This window comes from Jaculus jaculus, chromosome 10 (genome assembly GCF_020740685.1).
Source record: "Jaculus jaculus isolate mJacJac1 chromosome 10, mJacJac1.mat.Y.cur, whole genome shotgun sequence".
NCBI classification, from domain to species: Eukaryota; Metazoa; Chordata; class Mammalia; order Rodentia; family Dipodidae; genus Jaculus; species Jaculus jaculus.
In genome coordinates this window covers 19,275,375-19,300,546 of record NC_059111.1, presented here as the reverse complement: position 1 = coordinate 19,300,546, position 25,172 = coordinate 19,275,375, and the positions used below count along the sequence as shown (strand labels likewise).

General features: G+C 48.1%; 1 protein-coding gene across 6 annotated transcripts in view; it reads left to right on the top strand.

Moving 5' to 3' along the window:
* Window positions 1–22,329, top strand: part of Gramd2a (GRAM domain containing 2A) — a 53,644-nt gene extending 31,315 nt beyond the window's left edge. For 4 of the 6 annotated variants that reach the window (XM_045161024.1, XM_045161021.1, XM_045161023.1 and 1 more), the window contains 11 exons: window positions 11,032–11,124; window positions 11,899–11,956; window positions 12,324–12,399; window positions 13,913–14,016; window positions 15,369–15,467; window positions 15,741–15,812; window positions 16,304–16,366; window positions 17,695–17,839; window positions 18,060–18,159; window positions 20,513–20,617; window positions 20,875–22,328. In XM_045161024.1, coding sequence (XP_045016959.1) covers window positions 11,032–11,124; window positions 11,899–11,956; window positions 12,324–12,399; window positions 13,913–14,016; window positions 15,369–15,467; window positions 15,741–15,812; window positions 16,304–16,366; window positions 17,695–17,839; window positions 18,060–18,159; window positions 20,513–20,617; window positions 20,875–20,878 — 919 coding nt within the window. In that variant the 3' untranslated portion in view covers window positions 20,879–22,328. Of the gene's footprint in view, window positions 1–11,031; window positions 11,125–11,816; window positions 11,957–12,323; window positions 12,400–13,912; window positions 14,017–15,368; window positions 15,468–15,740; window positions 15,813–16,303; window positions 16,367–17,694; window positions 17,840–18,059; window positions 18,160–20,512; window positions 20,622–20,874 lie in introns of those variants that run through there. The other 2 variants (XM_045161027.1, XM_045161022.1) reach the window with 2 other exon arrangements.
* Window positions 22,330–25,172: the final 2,843 nt, after the last annotated feature.

The following is a 25,172-nucleotide window of genomic DNA, read 5'->3' as shown; positions in this document are numbered from 1 at the left end:
CCAAGGTGGCACATGTTTCTGGAGTTCATTTGCAGTGGCTGGAGGCCCTGGTGCACCCATATTCTCTCCCTCTCTCTCTCGCTCTCAGAAATAAATTAATTAAATTTAAAAAATAATTGAAGCTAAAAGAAAAAAAAGTCGGTAGAGCACAACTACTTCGTGACAGCGGTTATTTTTGTGGGGTGTTTGGAATTTTTATTTATTTGCAAGGAGAGAGAGAAAGCATGCTGCCGTAAATGAATTTCAGACTCATGCACCGCTTTGTGCATCTGGCTTTATGTGGGCACGGGCCGGCGGGGGGAGGAGCTTGAATCCAGGCTATCAGGCTATGCAAGCAAGTGTCTTAACCAGTCATCTATCCAGTCCTTAAATGTAATCCTCACCACCACCCCCAGGTAGAGTCTCGCTCTAGCTCAGTCTGGCCTGGAATTCACTATGTAGCCTCAGGGTGGCCTTGAACTCATGGCGACCCTTCTACCTCTGCCTATTTTTGTGATTTTGAATGGGGAAAAAAATAATAGGTATAAATTTCAGAATCCCAGACCCCGATATTAATTCCACCGTCTGAATATAGGGATGGGATGGAAGGTAGGGGGGTATGGCTTATGACCCGTGTGGTATGACATGAGCTAGAGGCTTGAGGAAAAGTGTCTGGCAGGGGGATGGACAGACGCTGCCACAGCAGAGTGGGGCGCCAGGCTGAGTACCATGCTCTTGAGGCTCCCTCCTAGCCTTTGCCTTTGAATTCTGACGTGAGCAATGGTTGACTGCTCTGTCCTGGACACCTTCCTGTGGCATGGGCTCCCTTTCCTTCTTCTCTTTCCTTTCCTTTCTTTTCATTTTTTAAAAAAACTTTTATTTTTATTTATTTTTAAATATTTTATTTATTTATTTGACAGAGGGAGAGAGAATGGGCCAGGGCCTCCAACCACTGCAAAAGAACTTCAGACACGTGTGCCCCCTTGTGCATCTCGCTAACGTGGGTCCTGGGGAACTGAACCTGGGTTCTTTGGCTTTGCAGGCAAATGCCTTCACCACTAAGCCATCTCTTCAGCCCTATTTTTATTTATTTATTTGAGGGAAGAGATACAGAAATAGGCAGGTAGAGAGGGAGAGAGTAGGTGCACCAGGGCCTCCAGCCACTGCAAACAAACTCCAGATGCATGTGCCACTTTGTGCATCTGGCTTTATGTGGGTACTGAGGAATCAAATTAGTGATTTGGTTTTGCAGGTAGGTGCTTAACTGCTGAGCCATCTTTCCAGCCCTCTTTTCTTTTATTACAAAAATACTGTTATAGCCAGGCATGGTGGTACATGTCTTTAATCCCAGTACTTGGGAGATCTCTGAGAGTGTGAGGCCACCCTGAGACTACATAGTAAATTCCAGGTCAGCCAGAGTGAGACCCTACCTCTGGGAAAAAAGAAAAAAAATCATTTATTTGCAAGTGGAGCGTGGGGAAGGGTGAGTATGGGTGTACCAGGGCCTCTTGCAAATGAACTCCAGACACATGTGCTACTTTGTACATCTGGCTTTATGTGGTTACTGGGTAATTGAACCTGGGCCAGCAAGCTTTGCAAGTAAGTGCCTCTAACCACTGAGCCAACTCCCCAGATACATTTTTCTTGCTCTTTGTTTTCCCCTCCCTCCCTTCTCCTTTCCTTCCTCTATCCCCACCTCACTCACTCAAGTTGCCCAGGCTAGCCTGGAATTATGTAGCCAAGGATGGCCCTCCTGGTTCTCTTGCCTCCACCTCTCAATTGCTGGGATAACACGCATAAGCTACTACACCCAGTGTATGTGATACTGGGAATCTAAGCTAGGGCTTTGCGCTAAGCAAGCCCTCTACCCACTGAACGACATCCCCGCTTGTTTTGTTTTATTTGCTTGAGACAGGGTTTCCCTCTGTACCTCTGGCTGTCACTACAGTGAACCAGATAGGCCTCTGGCCTCCTGTGAGTCTCCTACAATTGCCTTCTGTGTGCTGGAATTGCACGTGTGTATCACCATGCCCAGCGCTTTTTTGTTCTGCTTTGTTTGTTGTTGTTGTTGTTTTTAATATTTTTTGTCACTTTTATTTCTTTATTTGAGAGTGACAGAGAAAGAGGGAGAGAAAGAGACAGATAGAAAGGGGATGGGCGCACCAGGGCTTCCAGCCACTGCAAACGTGGGACCTGGGGAACCGAGCCTCGAACTGGGGTCCTTAGGCTTCACAGGCAAGCGCTTAACCACTAAGCCATCTCTCCAGCCCTGCTTTGTTTTTATTGTTCTTTTCAAGTCACTCACTAGCCCAGGCTGACCTGAAATTCTCTGTCATAACTCATGGAGTTCCTCCTACCTCTGCCCCCCAAGCGCTGGGACTAAAGGCTCCTGCCACCACTTCGACTCTTCTTTCTCTCTTTACTTCTGCTCCTTTGTGTGCGAGAGAGAGAATGGGCACGCCAGGAACTCCAGCCCCTGCTGACGGACTCCAGACGCGTGCGCACCCTTGTGCATCTGTGTTTGGTGGCAGGATCGAACGTGGGTTCTTAGATTTCGTAGGCAGGCCCCTTAATTGCTAAGCTATTTCCTCCAGTCCCTGTTTATTTTCCTTTATCTAAACAGGACACTACAGGGGAGAAAGCATGGCTAGTAAAAATGTTCTGAGAGCAGCAAGGGTTTTCTCATTACCCAGCCACAGGCAGGGGACTAGGCCAACTGCGTTTATCAGAGGAGATGGGGAAGGACAGGCTGGTCACCATCTTGCTGACCTGTCCTTTGTTCCCTTTGATGACTTTCTTCCTGCTGAGGCTTGTGGATGCCAGGCCTTCTTTTGTTATTCATAAGGCCCATCTCCTCCAACCTTTTCAGCTCCTTCACTCCGCCCTCTGCTCCCTCCCCCAGCATGACTCAAGTGATGAATGAGGCAAGTGCCTCTGGGAACCCTAGAGATGGGCAGTCACAGGATAGTGACATGTGACAGATGCTGGGGGTGGTGGCCGAGGTGGGGGAGACTTCCAGTGAGGGTGCCCTGAATGCCGCACACTCGGGCTGCAGGAGGCGGAGGCAAGGCTCTCTACTGAGGAAAGAAAAGATCACATTTGGTGGTGGTACACCCCTTTAATCCCAGCACTCAGGAAGCAGAGGTAGGAGGATCACCGCGATTTCGAGGCCACCCTGAGACTACATAGTGAATTCCAGGTCAGCCTGAGCTAGAGTGAGATCCTACCTCGAAAAACAAAACAAACAAACAACAAAATAATCACATTCACCACCCCCCCCCCAAGGATTAATTGCCTGATTATCCAGACAAGATTATCTAACATGAAAAATTATAATCCTATTCAGTTTGGAATGCTCGGTGACTATCTGGGTTTACAAGGATCTGGTTGTTCGCTGGCTTCCTGATGCCCTAAGAACTTGAATCTCAACTTTGTGGAAGCCGTTCCCCACGCTCCCCTCTGTGCCTCGCTTTGTCTCTGGGCCCGGGCTTAGGAACCTGCCCTGTGGAAGAGTGCACAGCCATTGAGAAGTAAACAGAGCCCAAACCACTCCTGACAAATGCCAAACTGGAGGAAATGCTTGCAAAAAATTTTTGTTGTTGTTTTTTTTTTTTTTGTTTTTTGTTTTTCAAGGTAGAGTCTCACTCTGTCCCAGGCTGACCTGGAATTCACTATGTAGTCAGGGTGGCTTCGAACTCACTGCGATCCTCCTACCTCTGCCTCCCGAGTGCTGGGATTAAAGTCTTGCACTAACACACCCAACTAAAAATGGTATTTTTTTCCAGTTTTTAAATTTTTTATTTATTCATTTATTTAACAGAGAAAGAGTGGGAGAAAATGGGCATGCCAGGGCCTCCAGCCACTGCAAACTGAACTCCAGACATGAGTGCCCCCTTGTGCATCTAGCTAACGTGGATCCTGGGGAATCAAGCCTCGGTCCTTTGGCTTTCCAGGCAAACATCTTAACCACCAAGCCATCCCTACAGCCCTAAAAATGATATTCTTTTTTTTCAAAAAAAAAAAAAAAACAACTTCCATGATTATAAAAAATATCCCATGGTAATACCCTCCCTTCCCCCACTTTCTCCTTTGAAAGTCCATTCTCCATCATATCCCCTCCCCATCTCAATCAGTCTCTCTTTTATTTTGATGTTGTGATCTTTTCCTCCTCTAATGATTATCTTGTGTAGGTAGTGTCAGGCACTATGAGGTCATGGATATCCAGGCCAAAAAATGGTATTCTTAAGGGAGCTGGGGAGATGGCTCAGTGGTTAAAAGTACTTACAAAGCTTTCCAGACTGGCTTCCATGCCCCAGCATCTATGTAAAGCTGAACCCAACATGGTATATGCATCTGATATTTGAACAGCAAAGGGTCCTGGCACGCATGAGTATGTGCACACACAGGTACACACACAAGCACACATACATAAAAATAAAATTTTTTAAGGCTGGCATTCCTCCTGCCTCTGCCTCCCAAGTTCTAGTATTAAAGGCATGTGAAAAACTTATTTTTAAAAATATTGTTATTTATTTATTTGCAAGAAGAGAGAGAGAATGGACGTACTAGGACCTGTAGCCATTGCAAATGAACTACAGATACATAGCAACTTTGTGCATCTAGTTCCAGTTTTTACATGTGGACTGTGGACCTGAACTCGGGTAATCAGAGTTATGCATGGAGTGAGCACAACATTTTTTTTTTTTTTTTAAAGAAAAGCTGTCACTATGTAGCTATGATTGACCTGGAACTCACTATAATGACCAGGCTTGGCTTCAAACTTGAGGTGACCCTCCTGCCTTTACTTCCTAAATGCTTGGATTACCAGTGTGCCAGGAGGCCTGGCTTAAATGCTGTTTTTCTTTTTTTTTTTTTTTTTTTTTTTTTTGGTTTTTCGAGGTAGGGTCTCACTCTGGCTCCGGCTGACCTGGAATTCACTATGTAGTCTTAGGGTGGCCTCGAACTCTCGGCGATCCTCCTACCTCTGCCTCCCGAGTGCTAGGATTAAAAGCGTGCGCCACCACGCATGGCTGTTTTTCATTTTTTAAGGTAGGGTCTCATTCTAGTCCAGGCTGTCCTGGAATTCACTATGCAGTCTCAGGGTGGCCTCAAACTCAACAATCCTTCTACCTCTGCCTCCCGAGTGCTGGGATTAAAGGCGTGCACCACCAAGTCCAGCTTTTGCATGTGATTTTTGTTGTTTTACATGATTGACTGAGAAATTCCCAAGTCACCATGTACTCCTAAGACAGTTTTGTTTTCTAAATAGTTTTATTTATTTATTTGCAAGCAGAGAGAAAAGAGAGGCAGAGAGGATGGGCAGGCACATCAGGGTCTTCAGCCACTGCAAACAAACTCCAGACACATTAGCCACCTTGTGCATCTGGTTTATGTGGGTACTAAGGAGTCAAACCTGGGACTTTAGGCTTCGCAGGGAAGTGTCTTAACGGCTAAGCCATATCTCCAGCCCATAAGTAACTTTTTTTTAAGTTTCATTATTTTTTTAATTTAATTTTTTATTAACAACTTCCATAATTATAAATAATATCCCATGGTAATGTCCTCCATCCCCCCACTTTCCCCTTTGAACCTCCTCTCTCCATCATATCTCCTCCCCCTCTCAATCCATAAATAACTTTTAAAAATTATATTCTCAATAAAGAATTTAAAGCCAGGTGTGGTGACACACCCCTTTAATTCCAGCAGGATCACCATGATTTTGAGGCCACCCTGATATTACATACTGAATTCCAGGTCAGCCTGGGCTAGAGTGAGACCCTACCTCAAAAAAAACAAAACAAAACAAAAAATCACATGCACAATTTATATGCTACGCAAACCATTTATATAAATTATGTATTCTCCCAAATATTTTTTGCATTTTTTTGAGGCAAGCCCAACAGACTGGCCTTTTTTTTTTTCTTTGAGAGTGAATTGGCACACTAGGGCCTCCAGCTACTAAGCTCATGTGCCACCTTATACACATGATGTGCAACCTTGCACACGTGTATCACCTTGTGTGTCTGGCTTATGTGGGACCTGGAGAGTTGAACAGGGGTCCCTAGGCTTCACCTTAACCACTAAACCATCTCTCCAGCCTTTTTTTTTTTTTTTTTTTTTTTTTGAGGTAGCATCTCACTCTAGCTTAGGCTGACCTGGAACTCATTATGCAGTCTCAGTGTGGCCTCAAACTCAGTGATTCTCCTACCTCTGCCTCCTGAATGCTGTCACGCAACCACCACAACCTGCTATTAATAAATATTTTTTTAAATGTATGCATTCATAGATACAAGTTTAAAAATAGGTAAAAGGGGGCTGGAGAGATTGCTTAGTGGTTTAAGGCATTTGCCTGCCAAGCCAAAGGATCAAGGTTCAATTCCCTAGGATCCACATAAGCCAGATGCACAAGGTGGCATGTGCATCTGGAGGTCCTTTGCAGTGGCTAGAGGCCCTGCCATGCCCATTCTGTCTCTCTCTCTCTCTCTCTCAAATAAATAAATAAATTTTTAAAAAAGAAAAGAAAAAACAGGTAAAATAAAATAGATAAAATGAATGAACATTTCTTTTTTCCTCCTCTCTCTCTCTCTCTTTTTTTTTTTTTTTTTTTTTTTTTTTTTACTTTTGTGAGGTAGGGTCTCACTGTAGCCCAGGCTGACCTGAAATTCACTATGGAGTCTCAGGCTGGCCTTGAACTCACCATGATCCTCACACCTCTGCCTCCCGAGTGCTGGGATTAAAGGCGTGCACCACCATGCTGGCCTCCTCTTCTCCTTCTTCCTCCTCTTTTTTAGTTCTCCCTTTGTTGATACAGGGTTGCGTTATGTAACTCAGGCTGGCCTCAAACTCAGGACTCAGCTTCCTGAGTGCTAGAATTATAAGCACATGCCACTATACTGGTTTCTTTGTGGGATTTTCAGAGAGTTTTTTTATTTTTATTTATTTACTTTTTAGATAGGGTCAGCCTCAAACTTGCTATGGAGCCAAAGATGACCTTGAATTTGATCCTCTTGCCTTCAGAATGCTAGGATTACAGATATTCTCTACTATACCTATTTTTATTTGATACTAGGCAGGTATTCTGCCAACTGAGTTTACCGCCTCCCTCCAACATTTTAAAAATGTATTTATATATTTGCATGTGTGTCCAACCTTTTTTTTTTTTGGTTTTTCAAGGTAGGGTTTCACTCTAGCCCAGCTGATCTGGAATTCACTATGTAGTCTCAGGGTGGCCTTGAATTCATGGTGATCCTCCTACCTCTGCCTCCCAAGTGCTGGGATTAAAGGCATGTGCCATCACTCCTGGCTTAAGGAATTTAAAAAAAAAATTATTTATTTGAAAGAGGAGAGAGAGAGAGGCAGATGGAGAGAAAATGGACACAACAGAGCCTCTAGCCAGTGCAAATAAACACCAGGTGCATACGCTAGCTTGTGCATTTCCCTTACATGTACTAGGGCATCAAACATGGGTCTTTAGGCTTCACAGGCAAGTGCCTTAACTGCTAAACCAGTTCTCCAGCCCTTCATGGATTTTTGACTACTTTAATCTTTTATAAATGTTGTATATTTCCTATATTTTCTTTAATGAAAATAAAAAGGGAGGGCTGGAGAGATAACTCAGCAGTTGAAGGCACTTTCTTGCAAAACCTGACAGCCCGGGTTTAATTATCTAATACACACATAAAGCCAGCCTGCATTTGGACTTTGCAGTGGCAAGAGGCTGTGGTGCGCCCATTCTCCCCCACCCCACCCTGCTTACAAATAAATAAATAAAAATATTTTTTATATTTCAAAACGTTAAGGGAGAAATCCTCTGTTGAGTGTGACATGATGCATCCAAATAAACCCAGAAATTAGCTTTAGGAGTCAAAAGGTCACATCACTATCATACCTGTCATTTCACGGGATTCAGGAAGTACAGGCATACATTGCTTAATGACAGGGAAATGTTCTGAGAAATGTGTCATTGGGAGATTTTGTTGTGCAAATATCATGGAGTGTGGTTACATAAACTAAGACTGTGACATCACTGGGTGCTATAACCTTAAGGGACTGCTGTCCAATGGCTGAAACGTTATGCAGCATACGACCGTGCCTGCTGATGTATGCGTCAAACACGTGAGGTTGAGGACAGAGGTCACCAGGCCATATGATTGTAACTAGGGTGAGGTTGCTTGAATATTCACAATGTGATACTGGCCTGTCCCTTGGAGGAACTCACTTTCTGGTCTATTCCATGGTGTGGTTGGAGGGTTCATGGTGAGTAATCTCTGAGGGTCCTGGCAGACCTTAAGCCGAGTCAGTAATTCTAGTCTTTAAAGAAGAGAGCTGTCAGGTTGGTGATATGGCTCAGTAGTTAAAGGCATGTGCTGGCAAAGCCTGATGGCCTGGGTTTGATTCACCAGTACCCACATAAAGCCAGATGCACAAAGTGGTTTACAGGGGCAGGAGGTCCTGGCATGCCCATACTCATTCATGTATGTCTGTAGGTGCACACACACATACACACACACATATATATATGTATGTGTGTGTATATATTTACACTTTCATTTGCTCCATCCAGTCACAGAAGTAAGTATGAGAGCATTTACATTTTTTTCTTTGCGTGGGTGTGGGTGGGTGTGCTATGTGTGTGGAGGTCAAAAGACAACCTTGGGGTGTTGGTCCTTGTTTGAGAGTCTTTCATGTTATTTTTGCTATTGTGCAAACACCACCAGACTAGCTGGCCCAAATTTTGGGATTCTCTTGATTCTGTCTCCTGTTGCTACAGGTGTGTTGGGATTACAGGTGTGTGTGCTACTTGTGTTAGGCTTTCTGTGGGCTCCGGGGACACTAACTCCAGCCATTAGGCTTACATACAGGCCCTCTTAAAAACCACTGGGAGGGGGCTGGAGAGATGGCTTAGCGGTTAAGCGCTTGCCTGTGAAGCCTAAGGACCCCGGTTCGAGGCTCGGTTCCCCAGGTCCCACGTTAGCCAGATGCACAAGGGGGCGCACGCGTCTGGAGTTCGTTTGCAGAGGCTGGAGGCCCTGGCGCGCCCATTCTCTCTCTCTCCCTCTATCTGTCTTTCTCTCTGTGTCTGTCGCTCTCAAATAAAATAAAAATTAAAAAAAAAAAATTAAAAAAAAAAACCACTGGGAGGGGCTGGAGAGATGGCTGAGCGGTTAAGATATTTGCCTGCAAAGTCTAAGGACAGAGGCTCATATCCCCAGGATCCGTGTAAGCCAGTGCACAAGATGGCACATGCATCTGGAATTTGTTTGCAGCAACTGGAGGCCCTGGTGTGCCTGTTTTATCTCTCTGTCTCTCTCTCCCTCCCTCTTTCTTTCTCTCTCAAATAAATAAAGAAAAATCAAATATTTTAAAAACCACTGAGCCAGCTGGGTGTTTGTGGTACATGCCTTCAACCTAGCACTTGGGAGGCAGAGGTAGGATGAGCTCTGTGAGTTCGAGGCCACCCTAAGACTGCATAGTGAATTCCAGGTCAGCCTGAGCTAGAACAAGACCCTACCTATAAAAAACAAACAAACATGCATACAACCAAACAAAAAACCCCCTAAAACCACTGAGCCATCTCCTCTGTTCACATTTTTCAGGCTTCAATTCCAGTTCCTTCTTTGCAGAGGGACTGCCACACAGAAACTTGTTGCCTATTCTGGACCCCACATGGCCCTGTCTTGGCCCTACTTCTTTTTTTATTTTTTATTTTTATTTTTATTTATGTATTTTTTTAATTTTAGAGACAGTCACACACACAGAGAATTGGCATGCCAGGGCCTCAGCCATTGCAGTTGACCCACAGATGCTTGCGCCACCTAGTGGGCATGTGTGACATTGTGCTTGCCTCACCATTGTGCATCTGGCTTACGTGGTTCTGGAGAGTCGAACATGGGTCCTTAGGCTTTGCAGGCAAGCACCTTAACCACTAATCCATCTCTCCAGCCCTTAGGTCTGCTTCTTGATCATCTTTCTTTCCTGGTCAATCCCTGGGGCCACTCATTTGGGGCTGGGTGTGATGGCTCAGGCCTTGCTGATGGCAAACGTGGAGAAACAGGATAGGGGACTCTTTGGAACTGGTGAGTGGAGGCAGGATCTCAGAAGCTACTGGGGAGTCCCACCTGCCCGAGGAAAGAGCATCCCCTCCTTTCTGGGACATTTTTTTAAATGGTTTGGCTGTCATGGCAAAGGTATTCTAATTGTCAGAAGGTAACTGAAGCCACTTCCTGGTATGGGCAGCCTCACTCCTCCCAGCCACTCTCACTTCTTGTCTGATTGGAATCCGCCCTCCATAGCAAAACGCACTCCCCGCCTTTGATAAGGCCTCCTGTACGCAGAGGCACTTCCCAGAAGCTGACAGTTTACAGCAGTGTTGCTTGGGTAGCTCAGAAGCCTAAAGAAGTGGCAGAGTCCCTCCTCTAGGGTGGGGCCAAAGACTCAGCTCTGCTTGGATTAGCAGCTGCCTGGAATTTATAAGAGTGAGGTGGACAGATTGATTTTGTTTCCGGCCCAGGCATTACCTGAACCTCAGGGTTCCAGGTAAGACGCTGTGTAAGACGCCTCAACAAAACTCATGCTCAACTTACCTCTAGACAAAATACAAACGAAGATGACATATTTTTACCTATCAAATTGGCAAAGGTAGGAAAAAGCTAATATCTAGAGTAGGACTTGGATATGGGGAATTGAATGTTCGTTCTCTCTCTCTCTCTCTCTTTCTTTCTCTCTCTCTCTCTCTCTCTCTCAGTTCTGGTCACTGGGATAACTGGTACAGGAAGTCAGGGGCTGGGAAGATGGCTCAGTTGCCAAAAGCACTTGCATGGCACAGCACCTAGAAAGAAACTGGAAGATGGCTCTAAACCATGACATCTTTAATTGCCACCAAACTAACATCTTCAACTTTCTCATCAACACGAGAGCCAGGCTAGGGTAGGGGGACAGAGGCAGCTGCGTTGGGCATGACTGGCAGCTGCCTTGGGCATGATTGAGCTAATGGAAAAAAAAAAAAAAAGTCTTTTTAGCCCCTTTTCCTGACATAGACCCATTTCCCACTAGCAACCAACAAATGCATGGAAAGACGGCTTCACTGAAGAGCTTGGTGTCCTGCACAGAAAAATCACATAGGGTCCAGGAGCCTCCGGATGACAGGTGAGGTCCCCTTCCCATCAGAGATAAGTCCAGTTAAGGGACCTGAGAGAAAGCCTGAGTCAGGGCCCTTTAGCAGGGGGTTTAGGTTGGGCAGAGGCTGCTGGTGCCTCTACTGCCCACTCCTCCGGGCAGTCCCAGTACATTTGAAGAGGCCAGGGTAGTTTCCAGCCTCCACTCTGTCTAGCTGTCCTCAGGTCAGACTGGCCAGGGCAAAGGTTTGCGTTTTAACACCAACTCCCCATGCCACCTAGCAGCCTTAGTCAGGTGAACACTCCCAGAGCTCCTCACTTCAGAGCTGCAGGCCCTGGAAGGAGGGCACAAGGAGGGCAGGCTTGCTGGGATCATGGCCTGTGGGCTGGCCCCAGAGCTGTGGGTCTAAAGCTTTTGTCATATGCACCTCCAAAGTCCCCACACTGTGCCTCTGCTTATCATTCTGCTTGAAAGTTGGGAGAGGCTTTTGACACCCAGGGCTGAGCAGCTCCTCGGCATCTTGGGAAACTGGGGCTCAGGCTGAGCATACTCCCGGGAAGGGGCCCTCACACATGCCTGAGGAGGAAGGCTCTGCAAGCTCCCACCGCGCATGTGGGAGCACCGTTCCCCAGGGATGAGCAGTGTGTTCACTGTGTGTGTCGTTCTGCTGCCCCTAGAAAAGGGCACCAGTCTCCAATCTCTGACCCAATCTTCTGGCTCAGAGCCAGGGCAGAATTGGCACTGAGGATACATGGGCAGGACTCAAGGGTTCCTTGTCCCTGGAATGGAATGTCTCCTTTGCAGTCTGCACTGGCCAGAAAGCTTGAAGGGCGAACAGATAAAGAAGTTTGGACGGGAAGGGGTAAGTGTACGGAGCCTACCTTCCCACTGCTCACCAAGGGAGGTGCCCCGGCTCTCTGAATTCACTCTCCGGCTCAGCCAGCAGGCCCGTTAGCAGGAACCCAGGAGGCCTGAGTAAGGTGTCCCTGCCTGTGTGGAAATAGCGTGTCCACTGCAGTCACCAGGCTGCCTGTCAGGACTCAATATCCCCCCCAAGATGATCTGTGCTTGGAGCTCAGCCCTCCACACATGCTGGCCATTTATTACCTCCTTTATGCGGAGCGCCCAGGCTTGGGGAGGGAGTGCGCATTATATTCTGGGGGCTGAAGCGGGACCCTTTGGTGGCCTGGTCACCTCCAGGTTCTCACACCCAGGCACCGCTTTTGCAGACACTACTGAGCAAATACAATCAGCAGTACCACAAGCTGTTTAAGGACGTCCCCCTGGAGGAGACGGTTCTCAAAGGTGAGCTGTCTCCGCGGTGCGGCCGGCGTCCACACGCTCTATTCCGAATCTTCCCTGGCACAATTAAATACTTACAGCTTCCCTTTCGGTACAGTTGATCCTTTGTCTCCAAAAGCTTGAGAAGACTAGGCTGGTTTGGGATGAAGATAAATTCATGAAGTCTTTCTTTTCTTTTCTTTTTTTTTTTTTTTTTTACTTATTTGTATACACCGGGACCTGTTGCTGCTACAAACCTACGCTAGATGCATGCACCACTTTTTTTGCATCCTGCTTGACGTGGGCGCTGGGATTTGAACCTGGGCCTGTAGGCTTTGCAAGCAAGTGCCTTTAATCACTGAGCCATTTTCCCAGACTTTATTTTTTCTAGCAGAGAGAGAGAGAAAAGAGACACACAGGGTCAGAGAGCATGGGCACGCCACTGTAGACAAACTCCAGACGCATGCGCCAGTGTGCATCTGGCTTTATGTGGGTCCTGGGTTTTTTGGCTTTGCAGAAAAGTGCCTTAACCATTGAACCACCTCTCCAGCCCCCTGGACTCTTATTTTATCTTATTTTTCTCGAGGTGGAGTCTCACTCTAGTGTAGGCTGACCTGGAGTTCACTATGTAGTCTCAGGCTGGCCTTAATCAGCTGATCCTCCTACCTCTGCCTCCCAAGTGCTGGGGTTAAAGGCTTGTGCCACCACCATGCCTGGCCCCAGACTCTTTTTAAATTTTTATTTTTTATTTATTTGAGAGAGGGAGGAGAGAGAAAGAGGCAGATCGAGAATGGGCACATCACAGCATCCAGCCACTGCAAACAAACTCCAGATGCATGTGCCCCCTTGTGCATCTTGCTTATGTGGGTCATGGGGGAGTTGAACATAGGTCCTTTGGCTTTACAGGCAAGTGCCTTAACAGCTAAGCCATCTCTCCACCCCCCTCCACCCCAGACTCTTTATGAAGGTTTTCTTAAGGAAGTGTAAGGCTTCCAAATCTTATTTTACCTCAGCTTTTATCAGGGACTGTTCTTTCTGCTTGGGCCTCTTACTGAGCATGTAGAGGTATTCGCAAAATCAAGGGCCTCTCCCCAGGGCTGGGCAAGACTTCTTGAGGTAACAAAAACCCAGGGTCAGCATGGCGTGGTGGCACACACCTTTAATCTCAGCACTCGGGAGGCAGATGTAGGAGGATCGCCATGAGTTTGAGGCCACTCTGAGACTACACAGTGAATTCCAGGTCAGCCTGGGCTAGAACAAGATCCTACCTCAGAAAACCAAAAAAATAAAATAAATAAAACAAACAGGGTTGGAATAGGAATCCTGTGTATTATGGAGAAAGAGGAAACATCTAACAGTGTGGTGGGATGGGGTGGGACACTGGAGATTCTCAGAAGGATCCTTGGAGTGCTTGGGGGGATGCACTGGGGGTGAGGACAGATGCTGGGGTTTGCCTCTGGACTCTTGAGTGTGGGGGCTTCCCTGGACTAAGCTTGCTCATGGTGGTTTCTGCCCCTCCTACCCCATGGCTTCTCAGTGTGTTCCTGCGCTCTCCAGAAGGACCTCCTACTCCAGGGCCGCCTGTACATCTCTCCCAACTGGCTCTGCTTCCACGCCAGCCTTTTTGGCAAGGATATCAAGGTAGTAATGATGGGTCAGGGTTGCCATGGCCCACTAAGGCTCTGGCCCCAGTACAGGGGAGAGACAGCCCCGGTACTTTATAGCCATGCCTCAGGCCATGCCCGTCCCTTGGCACGCTCAGCACATAGTGACACCTCTCACTGGTTGGATGAACAGCATTAGGACGCCCCATCCCATATTTCATGGAAGTAATTCTTCTCCTTCTAAAGCTAAGGCTCATATCTTGACCCTGTATCTGGCCTGAATGATTCATAAATAAAATGCTTTCAGGATCAGAGTAGGTGGTCATTTTTAGGAGGAGCTATTCATATAGCTAAGAGCTGGCTCAGGGAACGTCCACGACTAAAGTACAGGATACGTCAGAGCCACCATCTTCGATGTCCCAGTTAACAGGATCACATTTAGGCGAGAGTTTCGAGTAGTGTATGTTAGCAACATCGGGACAGGGAGGTGGGGAAAAACTGAAGGGGTGGGAGGCCTAGATGCCCCACACATGGCCGGATGAGAAGGTGGGAGGTCTGGATGTCCCACACATGGCCGGATGAGAAGGTGGGAGGTCTGGATGTCCCACACATGGCCGGATGAGAAGGTGGGAGGTCTAGATGTCCCACACATGGCCGGATGAGAAGGTGGGAGGTCTAGATGTCCCACACATGGCCGGATGAGAAGGTGGGAGATCTGGATGTTCCACACATGGCCGGATGAGAAGGTGGGAGATCTGGATGTCCCACACATGGCCGGATGAGATGGTGGGAGGTCTGGATGTTCCACACATGGCCGGATGAGAAGGTGGGAGATCTGGATGTCCCACACATGGCCGGATGAGATGGTGGGAGGTCTGGATGTCCCACACATGGCCGGATGAGAAGGTGGGAGATCTGGATGTCCTGCATGTGGCTGGATGAGAAGGTGGGAGATCTAGATGTCCCACACATAGCCGGATAAGAATTTGGGAGGTCTGGATGTCCCACACATGGCCGGATGAGAAGGTGGGAGATCTAGATGTCCCACACATGGCCGGATGAGAAGGTGGGAGGTCTGGATGGGCCAGATGAGAAGGTGGGAGGTCTGGATGTCCCACACATGGCCGGATGAGAAGATGGGAGGTCTGGATGTCCCACACATGGCCGGATGAGAAGGTGGGAGATCTAGATGTCCCACACATGGCCGGATGAGAAGGTGGGAGGTCTAGATGTCCTGCATGTGGCTGGATGAGAAGGTGGGAGGCCTAGAAGTCCCGCACATGGCTTCTGCAGCATGTCCTGCTTGGCTGAGCACAGCTATGTCTGCAGGGAGCAGAGGATTATCTTCTTGGAGTTTAGTCCTCAGAGAAGCATTCCTCTCCCTCTCAGGTGGTCATCCCTGTGGTATCTGTGCAAATGATCAAAAAACACAAGATGGCACGACTCCTTCCCAATGGACTGGCCATCACCACCAACACCAGCCAGAAGGTCAGTGAGGCTCTGGGCCAGCAACATTCCCTTGTCCAGCTAGTTCCAGGAGCCCACGGCTCGATGCTGGCCTATTCTCACACCTTTCCTTCTCTCTATCCGGCAGCTCTCCAGGCTAACAAGCTGGAAGAGACTTGCACATGGGCTCTTGTTGGCTCTCACAGACCCGGATATGTGAAGGCCTGCCTGTAGTCCATGGAGATTTTCTGCTGGGACAGCAAGCTGCCTCACCATCTCACCCTAATCCTTTTCTGTTGTCTTTTCACATCCCAGTATGTCTTTGTGTCATTGATCTCCCGGGACAGTGTATATGACATGCTGAGGAGGGTCTGCACCCACCTACAGGTATGGAACCCGGAGGCAGGGGTTGGGGAGGGAGGCTGTAAAAGCCTGGACCTAGGTTTTGGATGGACAAGGCTGTTAGGGGGAAAGCAGCTAGCACAAGAAATGGGAGGGGAGGGGGTACTAAATGGCCAGGCTTAATGTACCAGAGGCTGTACTTAGACTGTGCAGAAGTGAGCATGTCTTTTGGCCAGTGAGTCCTTGTGTGTCCCCATGCCCTCCCTGGTACCTCTGCAAGGTGCAAGTAGACAGGAGGGCACGGCGCTTCTCAGTGGGCTCTACCATCCTCTCTGGCCTCAGATGAGGAAGGGGATGGGGAGAGGCAGTGGCATGGGAAATGAATTGCCTGGGATTTGCCCCTCTCTCAAATACCAATATCCACCCCCGCCACCCCACACCCCACACCAAACTCTGGTAGCTGGGTTTTCTCTGGCACCAAATGGCCTCCCCAGGTTTGATTTTTTTTTTTTTAACCTGTTTCCTTTCCTCCTCAGCCTTCCAGCAAGAAGAGTCTGAGTATAAGAAAATTCCCAGAGGAACCCGGATGTGAGCCTCTGGTGAGAGCTGAGGCTGGGAATAAAAGGCTGAAGTCCTGAGAGTCAATGTGGCTTGAAGACTTCAGGGCCTCCAGGGAGTGGGGGTGGTGATGGGGGGGCGGAGGGGGTGGGCACTATGCAGAAGCAGGGTACCAAGGCTCCAGGCCAGCGGCCATGCTATGCCAGAGGGTCTCCCAGACTGTATGCCATGCAGGGCACTTGGGTCCTCGGGTTTGCTGACTCTGAGCAGCAGACCACTGGCCAGCTTGGGCCCCACACTTGTATGAATGCAAGGCCAGTGCTCCATCCTGTTGCATTTGGAAGAGTCAGGCGGGCCCTCAAAGGAAGAGACAGACATTGCCCGACACACGAACTCCGGGGGCTGAGGACATGGCCCCATAAGTAAAGCACTTGCGTTTGGACGCCCACCACTCACGTGCATGCTGGTCAGGTGTGGCAGCCTGTCTGTAATTCCAGCACTCAGGAAGCAGAGGCAGGCAGGGGACCCCCAGGGCAATCTGGCTAGCTAGGCTAGCAGAAAGGGCAAACTCTGGGTTCCAGTGAGAAACAATGTCTCAGTAAATAAGGTGGAGAACAATTGAGGAAGACACCTCTGGCCTGCACACACACATACACCCATGCATGTACACCCACACACATATAAACATGCATATACCACACACACACACACACACATACACACATGCATGTACACCCACACACATATAAACATGCATATACCACACACACACACACATACACACATGCATGTACACCCACACACATATAAACATGAATATACCACACACACACACACACCTCTATAGCCCAGAGTTCAGGTTCGCTGAAGTCCCAGCAATTTCCTTTGGGAGCTGCAGAGATGGGGTGGAAATGACCTTAGGGTGTTTGAAACCTCCTAAGAAGCTGTTGAGTGTTTAGCCAAGCATGCAGTATGCAGAATGCCATGCGGGAGGTAGAAGGTGATGTTCCCTTTTTTATTGATAGGTACCTTTAGTTTCCTCTGCCAAGGTCAGTGACTCACTCAGAGTTGGAGCTTCTAGAGTATTATACCATCTAAGGCTGAGCTCTCTTGGTCTCAGATCTCACCGTGTACCTGGGTTGGCTGACCTAAGATAACCATTATGGTCTCTCCCTAGTAGCCTTTGAAGATACTGTTTTCTGACAGAGGGATGCTATTGCAAGAAGGGAGAGATCTGTGATGGCTACGCTTCTGTCCCCAGCTATAGTCCCCTGCATTGGATATCTGGAGAAAGTTTGATATTCCTGGAAGGTATATGATGCAGGAGTCACCAAGGGCCACGGTGACATAAGTTCTGCCTTCTGTGCAGGAAGTCCTCATCCCGGAAATGAAGTGGAGAAAAGTGTGCCCAGACTCCAGGTCCCTGTCACTGCCAGACAGCATCCCTTGTATCCCTCAGGCACCCACAGACTCCACAGACAGCTGCTTCCCTTCCCGAAAGCCTCCGGGGTCCGGTGAGTTCAGGAGCAGCCTGTGGCTACTGCGTATAGAGGCCAGACTTTCTCCTCAGCGTAGCCAGCGGGGCCTCTGAGAACTGGGCCTTTCTCCTCCCTCCAAATCCACGTGCAAGTGTCCAGAGACCTAGTGCTGGACCTGAAGGGGAGGGGGCAGTGCCACTCTCGGGCTAGGGACCCACTTGTCCTAGGAAGATGCCTAGCCACTCTCCCCTTGCAGAGACCATGATCTGTGAGGACGATGCGCTCGAAGAGGAACCCACCAGTGACCGGGAGTTGAGGCTCTGGGATTCCCGGCTCCTCAAGGTCGTCTTCATGATGTAGGTGATTATGCTGAGGAGAGAGGACAGGCCCCGGGGGAATGGTCTGAGCCAACCTCGGGCTCTCGGGTGATAGTTGTGAAGGCCCCGTGGCTCACCCTTTCAGCTTTCTTTCTGCGCCCCTGTATTTAGGCTATGGGGAGGAGGAGGATAGGAGACTTCAGAAAATGAAAAGCTGCTGCCCAGGCTTGGGCTAGCAGAAGTGGAAAGGCCATCAGATAATTGGGAGGAACACTGACCACGCCACTGCCCACCGTTCAACCACTCAGGCAGTTCCAGAACCCTGGCTCGTCTTGTCTGCACCTCCTTTTTTTGTTTTTGCTTGTTTTTTTGTTGGTTTTGGTTGTGGTTTTTCAAGGCAGGGTCTCACCCTAGCCCAGGCTGACCCGGAATTCACTATGTAGTCTCAGGGTGGCCTCGAACTCACGGCGATCCTCCCACCTCTGCCTTCCAAGTGCTGGGATTAAAGATGTGCGCCACCATGTCCAGCTCTACCTCTTTCTTATGTTGTGTATATGTGTGTGTGTCTGTCTTCTTCAGCTGTTCTCCACCTTATTTTTTTTTTAATTTATTTTTTTTATTTTTTTTTATTTGAGAGCGACAGACACAGAGAGAAAGACAGGTAGAGGGAGAGAGAGAGAATGGGCGCGCCAGGGCTTCCAGCCTCTGCAAACGAACTCCAGACGCGTGCGCCCTCTTGTGCATCTGGCTAACGTGGGACCTGGGGAACCGAGCCTCGAACCGGGGTCCTTAGGCTTCACAGGCAAGCGCTTAGCCGCTATGCCATCTCTCCAGCCCTCCACCTTATTTTTTGAGGTGGGGGTCTCTCACTTAGCCCAGAGCTCACCAATTTGACTAGACTAGCTAGCTGATAAACTATAGGGATCTCCCTGTGTGTCTCTCTCCAAATGCTGAGGTTATAGGTGCACACTACCCAGTTTTTACACAGTCCAGGCCAGCCTGAAAGTCAGGTCCTCCTGCCTTATCTCCCAAGTGGCCATGTTGTCACCATGCCAGGCCCATCTGTCCCTCTGTAAGAACCAGTGAGCGTGGTGGGAAGTTACAGCAGAGGGGTTCTGTTCCTCCGCTTGCAGGAGCAGCTTAGTTCTCATGCTTGTTTATTTACTTTTTATTTTTTAAGTTTATTTATTTGTTTTTTGAAACATTTTGTTTAAGAGAAAGAGGCAGAAAGAGAGAGAGAATGGGTGTACCAGGGTCTCCAGCCACTGCAAATAAACTCCAGACTCATGCACCCCCTTGTGCCTCTGGCTTACATGGATGCTGGGGAATTGAACCTGGGTCCTTTGGCTTTTCAGGCAAGTGCCTTTACCGTTGAGTGATCTTTCCAGTCCTCTTTTTAAAAAAATATTTATTTGTTAGAGAAAAGAGAAAGAGAGAGAGGAAAGAGAGAGGTTGAGATTGGACACACCAGGGCCTCCTGCCACTGCAAACAAACTCCAGACATAATGCACCATTTTGTGCATCTGGCTTTATGTGGGGACTGGGGAATCAAACCCAGGCTGTCATGCTTTGCAAGCAAGTGACTTGAGCCACTGAGCCATCTCTCCAGCCCTCATACTTATTTCCAGGAGCCTCCACCAGTGTCCTTCTTCTAAGAGAGAGGTTGAACTCCTAGTTCGATATGGCAGCACATATCCATAATCCCAACACTTGGAGGTCAAGGCAAGAGCCTGGTAGATTTGAGGCCAGCTACTTATTAATTTCTGCGACAGCCTGGGCTACATACTCAGACCCTATCTCAAAGCGCACGTGCGTCCACACACGCGCACACATATGCACACACAAAATCAAAAACTAAAAAGCCAGATGTACAAGGAGGTGCTCGTGTCTGGAGCTTGTTTGTAGTGGCTAGAGGCCCTGGTGTACCCCTTCTCTCAAATAAATAACAACAAAATAAAATGATTCTCTAGTGGTGGTACACCCCTTTAATCTGAGCACTTGGGAGACAGATGTAGGAGGAATGCTGTGAGTTTGAGGTCACCCTGAGAGACCACATAGTAATTCCAGGTCACCTTGGCCTAGAGAGAGACCCTACCTTGAGCCCCACCACCACCCTACAAAAAAGATTCTCTAAAAAAACCCAGGACAGGGCTGGAGAGATAACTTAGCAGTGAAGGCGCTTGCCTGTGACTACAGACCCAGGTTCGATTCCCCAGGACCCATGTGAGCCAGATGCACATGATGGCCCATGCATCTGGAGTTTGTTTGCAGTGGCTGGAGGTCCTGGTGAACCCATTCTCTTTCTCTTTCTAATAAATAAGTAAATATATTAAAATTAAAAAAAAAAATCCAAAGCAACGAGTCGTGTCCCTTGTTGCCTCTGCTTCTCCAGGATCTGCTTCTTAGTCATGTCCTCATCCTATCTGGCATTCCGCATCTCCAGACTGGAACAGCAGCTGTGCTCCTTGAATTGGGGAAGTCCACTTCCAGGGCATAGGTGAGACCCTTTATCCTTATAGATGCCTTTGGAATGGAGGGTAGGAGGTAAGGGCCAGGATGCTTATCACCCTGGTTGAACTTGGCCCTGTTTTGAGCGGGCTTTGAGGGGCCTAAGCAAAGTTGAACCAGTGTAAAGGGTACCACAGACCCTACCTTGACTCCTCTCTCTGGGGCCAGGGCTGCCCTGGCCCTTCTCCCACATCTGTCTGCCTTCTGGGCTTTTGCTCTGACCCAAGCATCTTTCCTGTGTTGCAGGTAACAGCCCCTTGGCCTTCATCCCACACCTTCTCCAAGAAGAGTGCGCTGGGTGCTAAGTCTCTACCGATGATTCTTGGGTTTATACTGCTGCTGCGCCAAGACTGAGTGTGAAGGAAAAGATTCTAGCTCCTTCCTCTGCTCCCCTGACTCTTCTCCCTCCTAAGTGAACGATCTGAACTACCTGTTTACAAATTAACTGGCTCCTACAATTTTTGAGCTCAAAAAAAAAAAAAAGCAAGATTTTTTCCCCCCTCTTTGGAACAAGTTGAGGAGTTTTGTACACTAAGCTTCAGCAACCACTTAAATGAGAAAAAAAAAACAACAAAAAAAAATCAACTTGTTCCTTGGAAACAACCGTTCTGGCAAACAGGCAGAGAGCCCTGGGGGCCAGCTTCAAGGACAAAGGCCATGCTTTGATACCTGGAATGCTGCTTACTGTCACATGGCTCTCTGCAGTGTTGGGGGGGGTGGGGGACAGGGGAGATGGGAGGTTTGAATACAAACCATCCTATGGGCTCTTCTCCCTCCCAGCCTGGCATGCTCTCTCTCTCTCTCTCTCCCTTCCTCCCTCCCTCCTTCTCTCCCTCTCTCTCTCTCTCTCTCTCTCACTTGGGCCTGTCAGAGTCCCCACTTGGAGTCCACAGGGCCTGTGAGGGAGCTGGAAGGTGGAGAGGAGAGCTCGTGGTCAGGATTGTTCCCAGGGATAAAGTTTCAGGCTCTGAGCTGAGCTAAGGCGCTGGCAGAACCTAGAAAGAAGCTGTCCCCAGCAGAACGTGGTGCAGAAGCTGCGAAGAAGGTTGGAGGCTCCAGATATTCCCCATCCTTGGCTGTCCGCGCTCTTTGGTGAGATGGGTGGGACAGGAAGCTTTTGGTCACTGTGGGCACAGGCTTGGTGCCAAGTCGACCCCGGATGTGCACCGACGTTTCCAAAGCCCTGGAGGTCAGTGGCAGGAAGGTGGAAGCTATGACCCGAAATCCTGTCGGGGCCACCACGGATCAGAGCTCACGCATGTCACCGGCAGGCAGTGTGCTCTCCATGGTTAAGGCTGGAGGTGTGTCCCAGGTACAGGGACAGGTGAAAGACCACCTTTGGGGAAAATGTAGTTAGGTCTTGAGATGGATAAACACTGATGGCATTGCCTTGGAGAGTCTTTCTCCTTGCCCACCTTATCTGTTCTAGAAAGAACTCTGGCCTGGTCTCCCCAGGGTTCTCGTCTGCTAAAATAGTGCCTTTTGCCAGGCGTGGTGGCACACGCCTTTAATCCCAGCACTCGGGAGGCAGAGGTAGGAAGATCACTGTGAGTTGGAGGCCAGCCTGAGACTACGTAGTAGATTCCAGGTCCGCCTAGGCTAGAAGGAGATCCTACCTCAGAAAGGGAAAATTTTAGCCTGGCGTGGTGGCGCACGCCTTTGATCCCAGCACTTGGGAGGCAGAGGTAGGAGGATCGCTGTGAGTTCGAGGTCACCCTGAGACTACATAGTGAATTTCAGGTCAGCCTGGGCCAGAGTGAGACTCTACCTCAAGAAACCAAAAAAAAAAAAATTTTTTTTTTTAAAGAGGTTCTTTATGATCTCTCCATCCTAGTTTCTAGTTTCTAGGGTTGAGTTTAGAACCTGGCCTGTATGTTGCTTGTGCCAAATCTGTATGTCTCAGGTGAAATGAAACTTGCTGTCCATTTTGTTCTCAAGGTACCACACCAGGTGCATGCCCATCTTTTTGTGTGTGTGTGTCTTTTTTTTTTCTTTTTTGTTGCTGTCATTTTCTTCTTCTTTTTTTTTTTTTAATTGGCAACTTCCATAGTTGTAAACAATTTTATGGCTTTTGGTCTTGCTCTAGCCCAGGCTGACCTGGAATTCACTATGTAGCCTCAGGATGGCTTTGAACTCACGAACTCACAGCCATCCTCCTACCTCAGCCTCCTGAGTGTGGGGGATTAGATTAAAGGTGTGTGCCACCACGCCCAGCTCACCTATTCTCTCTTTTTTTTTTTTTTTCCAGGTAGGGTCTTGCTCTAGCCCAGGCTGACTTGGAATGCACTATGTTGCCTCGGGGTGGCCTTGAACTCACGAACTCACAGCAATCCTCCTACCTCTGCCTCTGAGTGCTGGGATTAAAGGTGTGCACCACCATGCCCGGCTTCACCCATTCTCTTTTGAAGCAGCCCCTTCCCCGCTCTTTTCCATCATGTTTTCAGGGAAACAATCGTCCCTGCACCCACACCTCTCCCTCCCTGGTCCTTGCTGAAAGGCAGGGAGAACAAATCCATTCTCCCAGCCTTGCTAGGTTGAGCCAGAGGTCATGAGTGATGCCAGCTCATGAAGCGATGTGCCAGCCTGCTGGAAAGCCTGGTCTCCAGCCAGATCCAGGCTAAGAGAGGGCAGGATGGGTAGGCACCTTGGAAGATGCGCCGGGGCCCAGGGCTTTGAGTGGTACGGCGTGAATGGGCCTCTGCAGCGTCTCCTCCCTTTTGCACCTCAGTCTGCTGCGACCACCTCCCACCCCTGAGTATTTATACGTTCCTGCTTGTGCTGGCTACTACACCTCTCATTCCGAGGGCTTGGTTCAACCACCCTTGGCTTGTTCCACTGTGGATTAGCCTTTGAAAAATTTTTAGATAGATTCAACCCCAGTCCTGAAAATAATTAATAAACAAGCCTGATTTTTCTAGTGTCTTGTGGTATGAAAAGTTTGTTTATTTATGTATGTATGAGAGAGAGGGACAAACGGAGAGGCAGATAGAGAATGGGCGCACCTAGGCCTCCAGTCACTGCAAACAAACTGCAGATGCATGCACCACCTTGTGCATCTGGGTCACATGGGTCCTGGGAAATTGAACCAATGTCCTTTTGGCTTTGCAGGAAAGTGCTCTAACTGCTAAGCCATCTCTGTAGCCCTGAAAAGTTCATTTTTACCCAGGTGTGGTGGCGCACACCTTTAATCCCAGCATTCAGGAGGCAGAGGCAGGAGGATTGCTGTGAGTTTGAGTCCACCCTGAGAGTACATAATGAATTCTAGGTCAGCCTGGGCTAGAGTGAAACCTTCCCTCGAAAAACCAAAAACCAAAAACAAACAAAAACAAAGTTCATTTTTATTCTTTGCTCATTAAAGGTACTTTTACTGATATCAAAAAAAGCCTGATGGAGACTGAAGAGATTGCTCAATGGTTAAGGCACTTGCCTACAAAGCCTAATGACCTGAGTTTGATTCTCCAGTATCCATGTAAAGCCAGATGCACAGGCTGGTACATGTGTCTGGAGTTCATTTGTGGTGGCAGGCGACCCTGGCATGCCCATTCTCATTCTCTCTTTCTCACTCTCCCTCTTTCTCAAATAAATAAGTCGGTGGAAGGCCTGGGAGATGGCACAGTGGTTAAAAGCACTTGTTTGCAAAACTGCCAGCCCAGGTTCCATTCCCCACCATCTACATAAGGCCATATGCAAACATACATTCACATGTGTGCACACGCATACACACACACAAAGAAAAGAAAAACATGAAGCCCCACACGGTGGAGCTCGCCTTTAATCCCAGCACTCAAGGAGACAGAGGTAGGAGGATTGCTGTGAGCTTGAGGCCAGCCTGAGACTACATAGTGAATTCCAGGTCAGCCTGGGCTAGAGTGAGACCCTACCTCAAAAAGAAGAGGAGGAGGAGGAAGAAGGAAGAAGAAGAAAACAAAATCTGACCAAGTCCAAGTCATTCCCCAGATCTTAAGTACTCTGCAGATCACGTGGGATTTTGCTGAGCTGACTTAGCCACGTGGAGAAGGGTAGAAACGGTCACATTAACCACGACAGCCTTCCTCCTTCATTGGGTGGACACTGGGAATGCTTGGTTTTTCCTGGGCAACTCCAAAGCAATGTTTCTCACTCAAATAGTACTTAAATCACAAATTAATATATGAAATTCAAAGCTAATAGCATCTTGAGGTCATATATATATATATATATGGCTTTGAATTTCATATATTAATATATGATATATGATATATATTATATATATATATACATATAACTGAGAGCCTAGGGAAGTTAAATTCCAACTTGGGGTCATTACCACTTTTTAAAAATTTCTTTTTCTTTTTATCTTTCTTTTGGTTTTTCAAAGTAGGGTCTCACTCTAGCCCAAGATGACCCAGAATTCACTCTATGTAGTCTCAGGGTGGCCTTGAACTCATGGCAATTCACCTACCTCTGCTTCCAGAGTGTTGGGATTAAAGGTATGTACCACCATGCCCAACTTAAAATTTTAAAAAAAGTATTTATTTTTATTTTTTAAGTTTTAAAATTTTTAT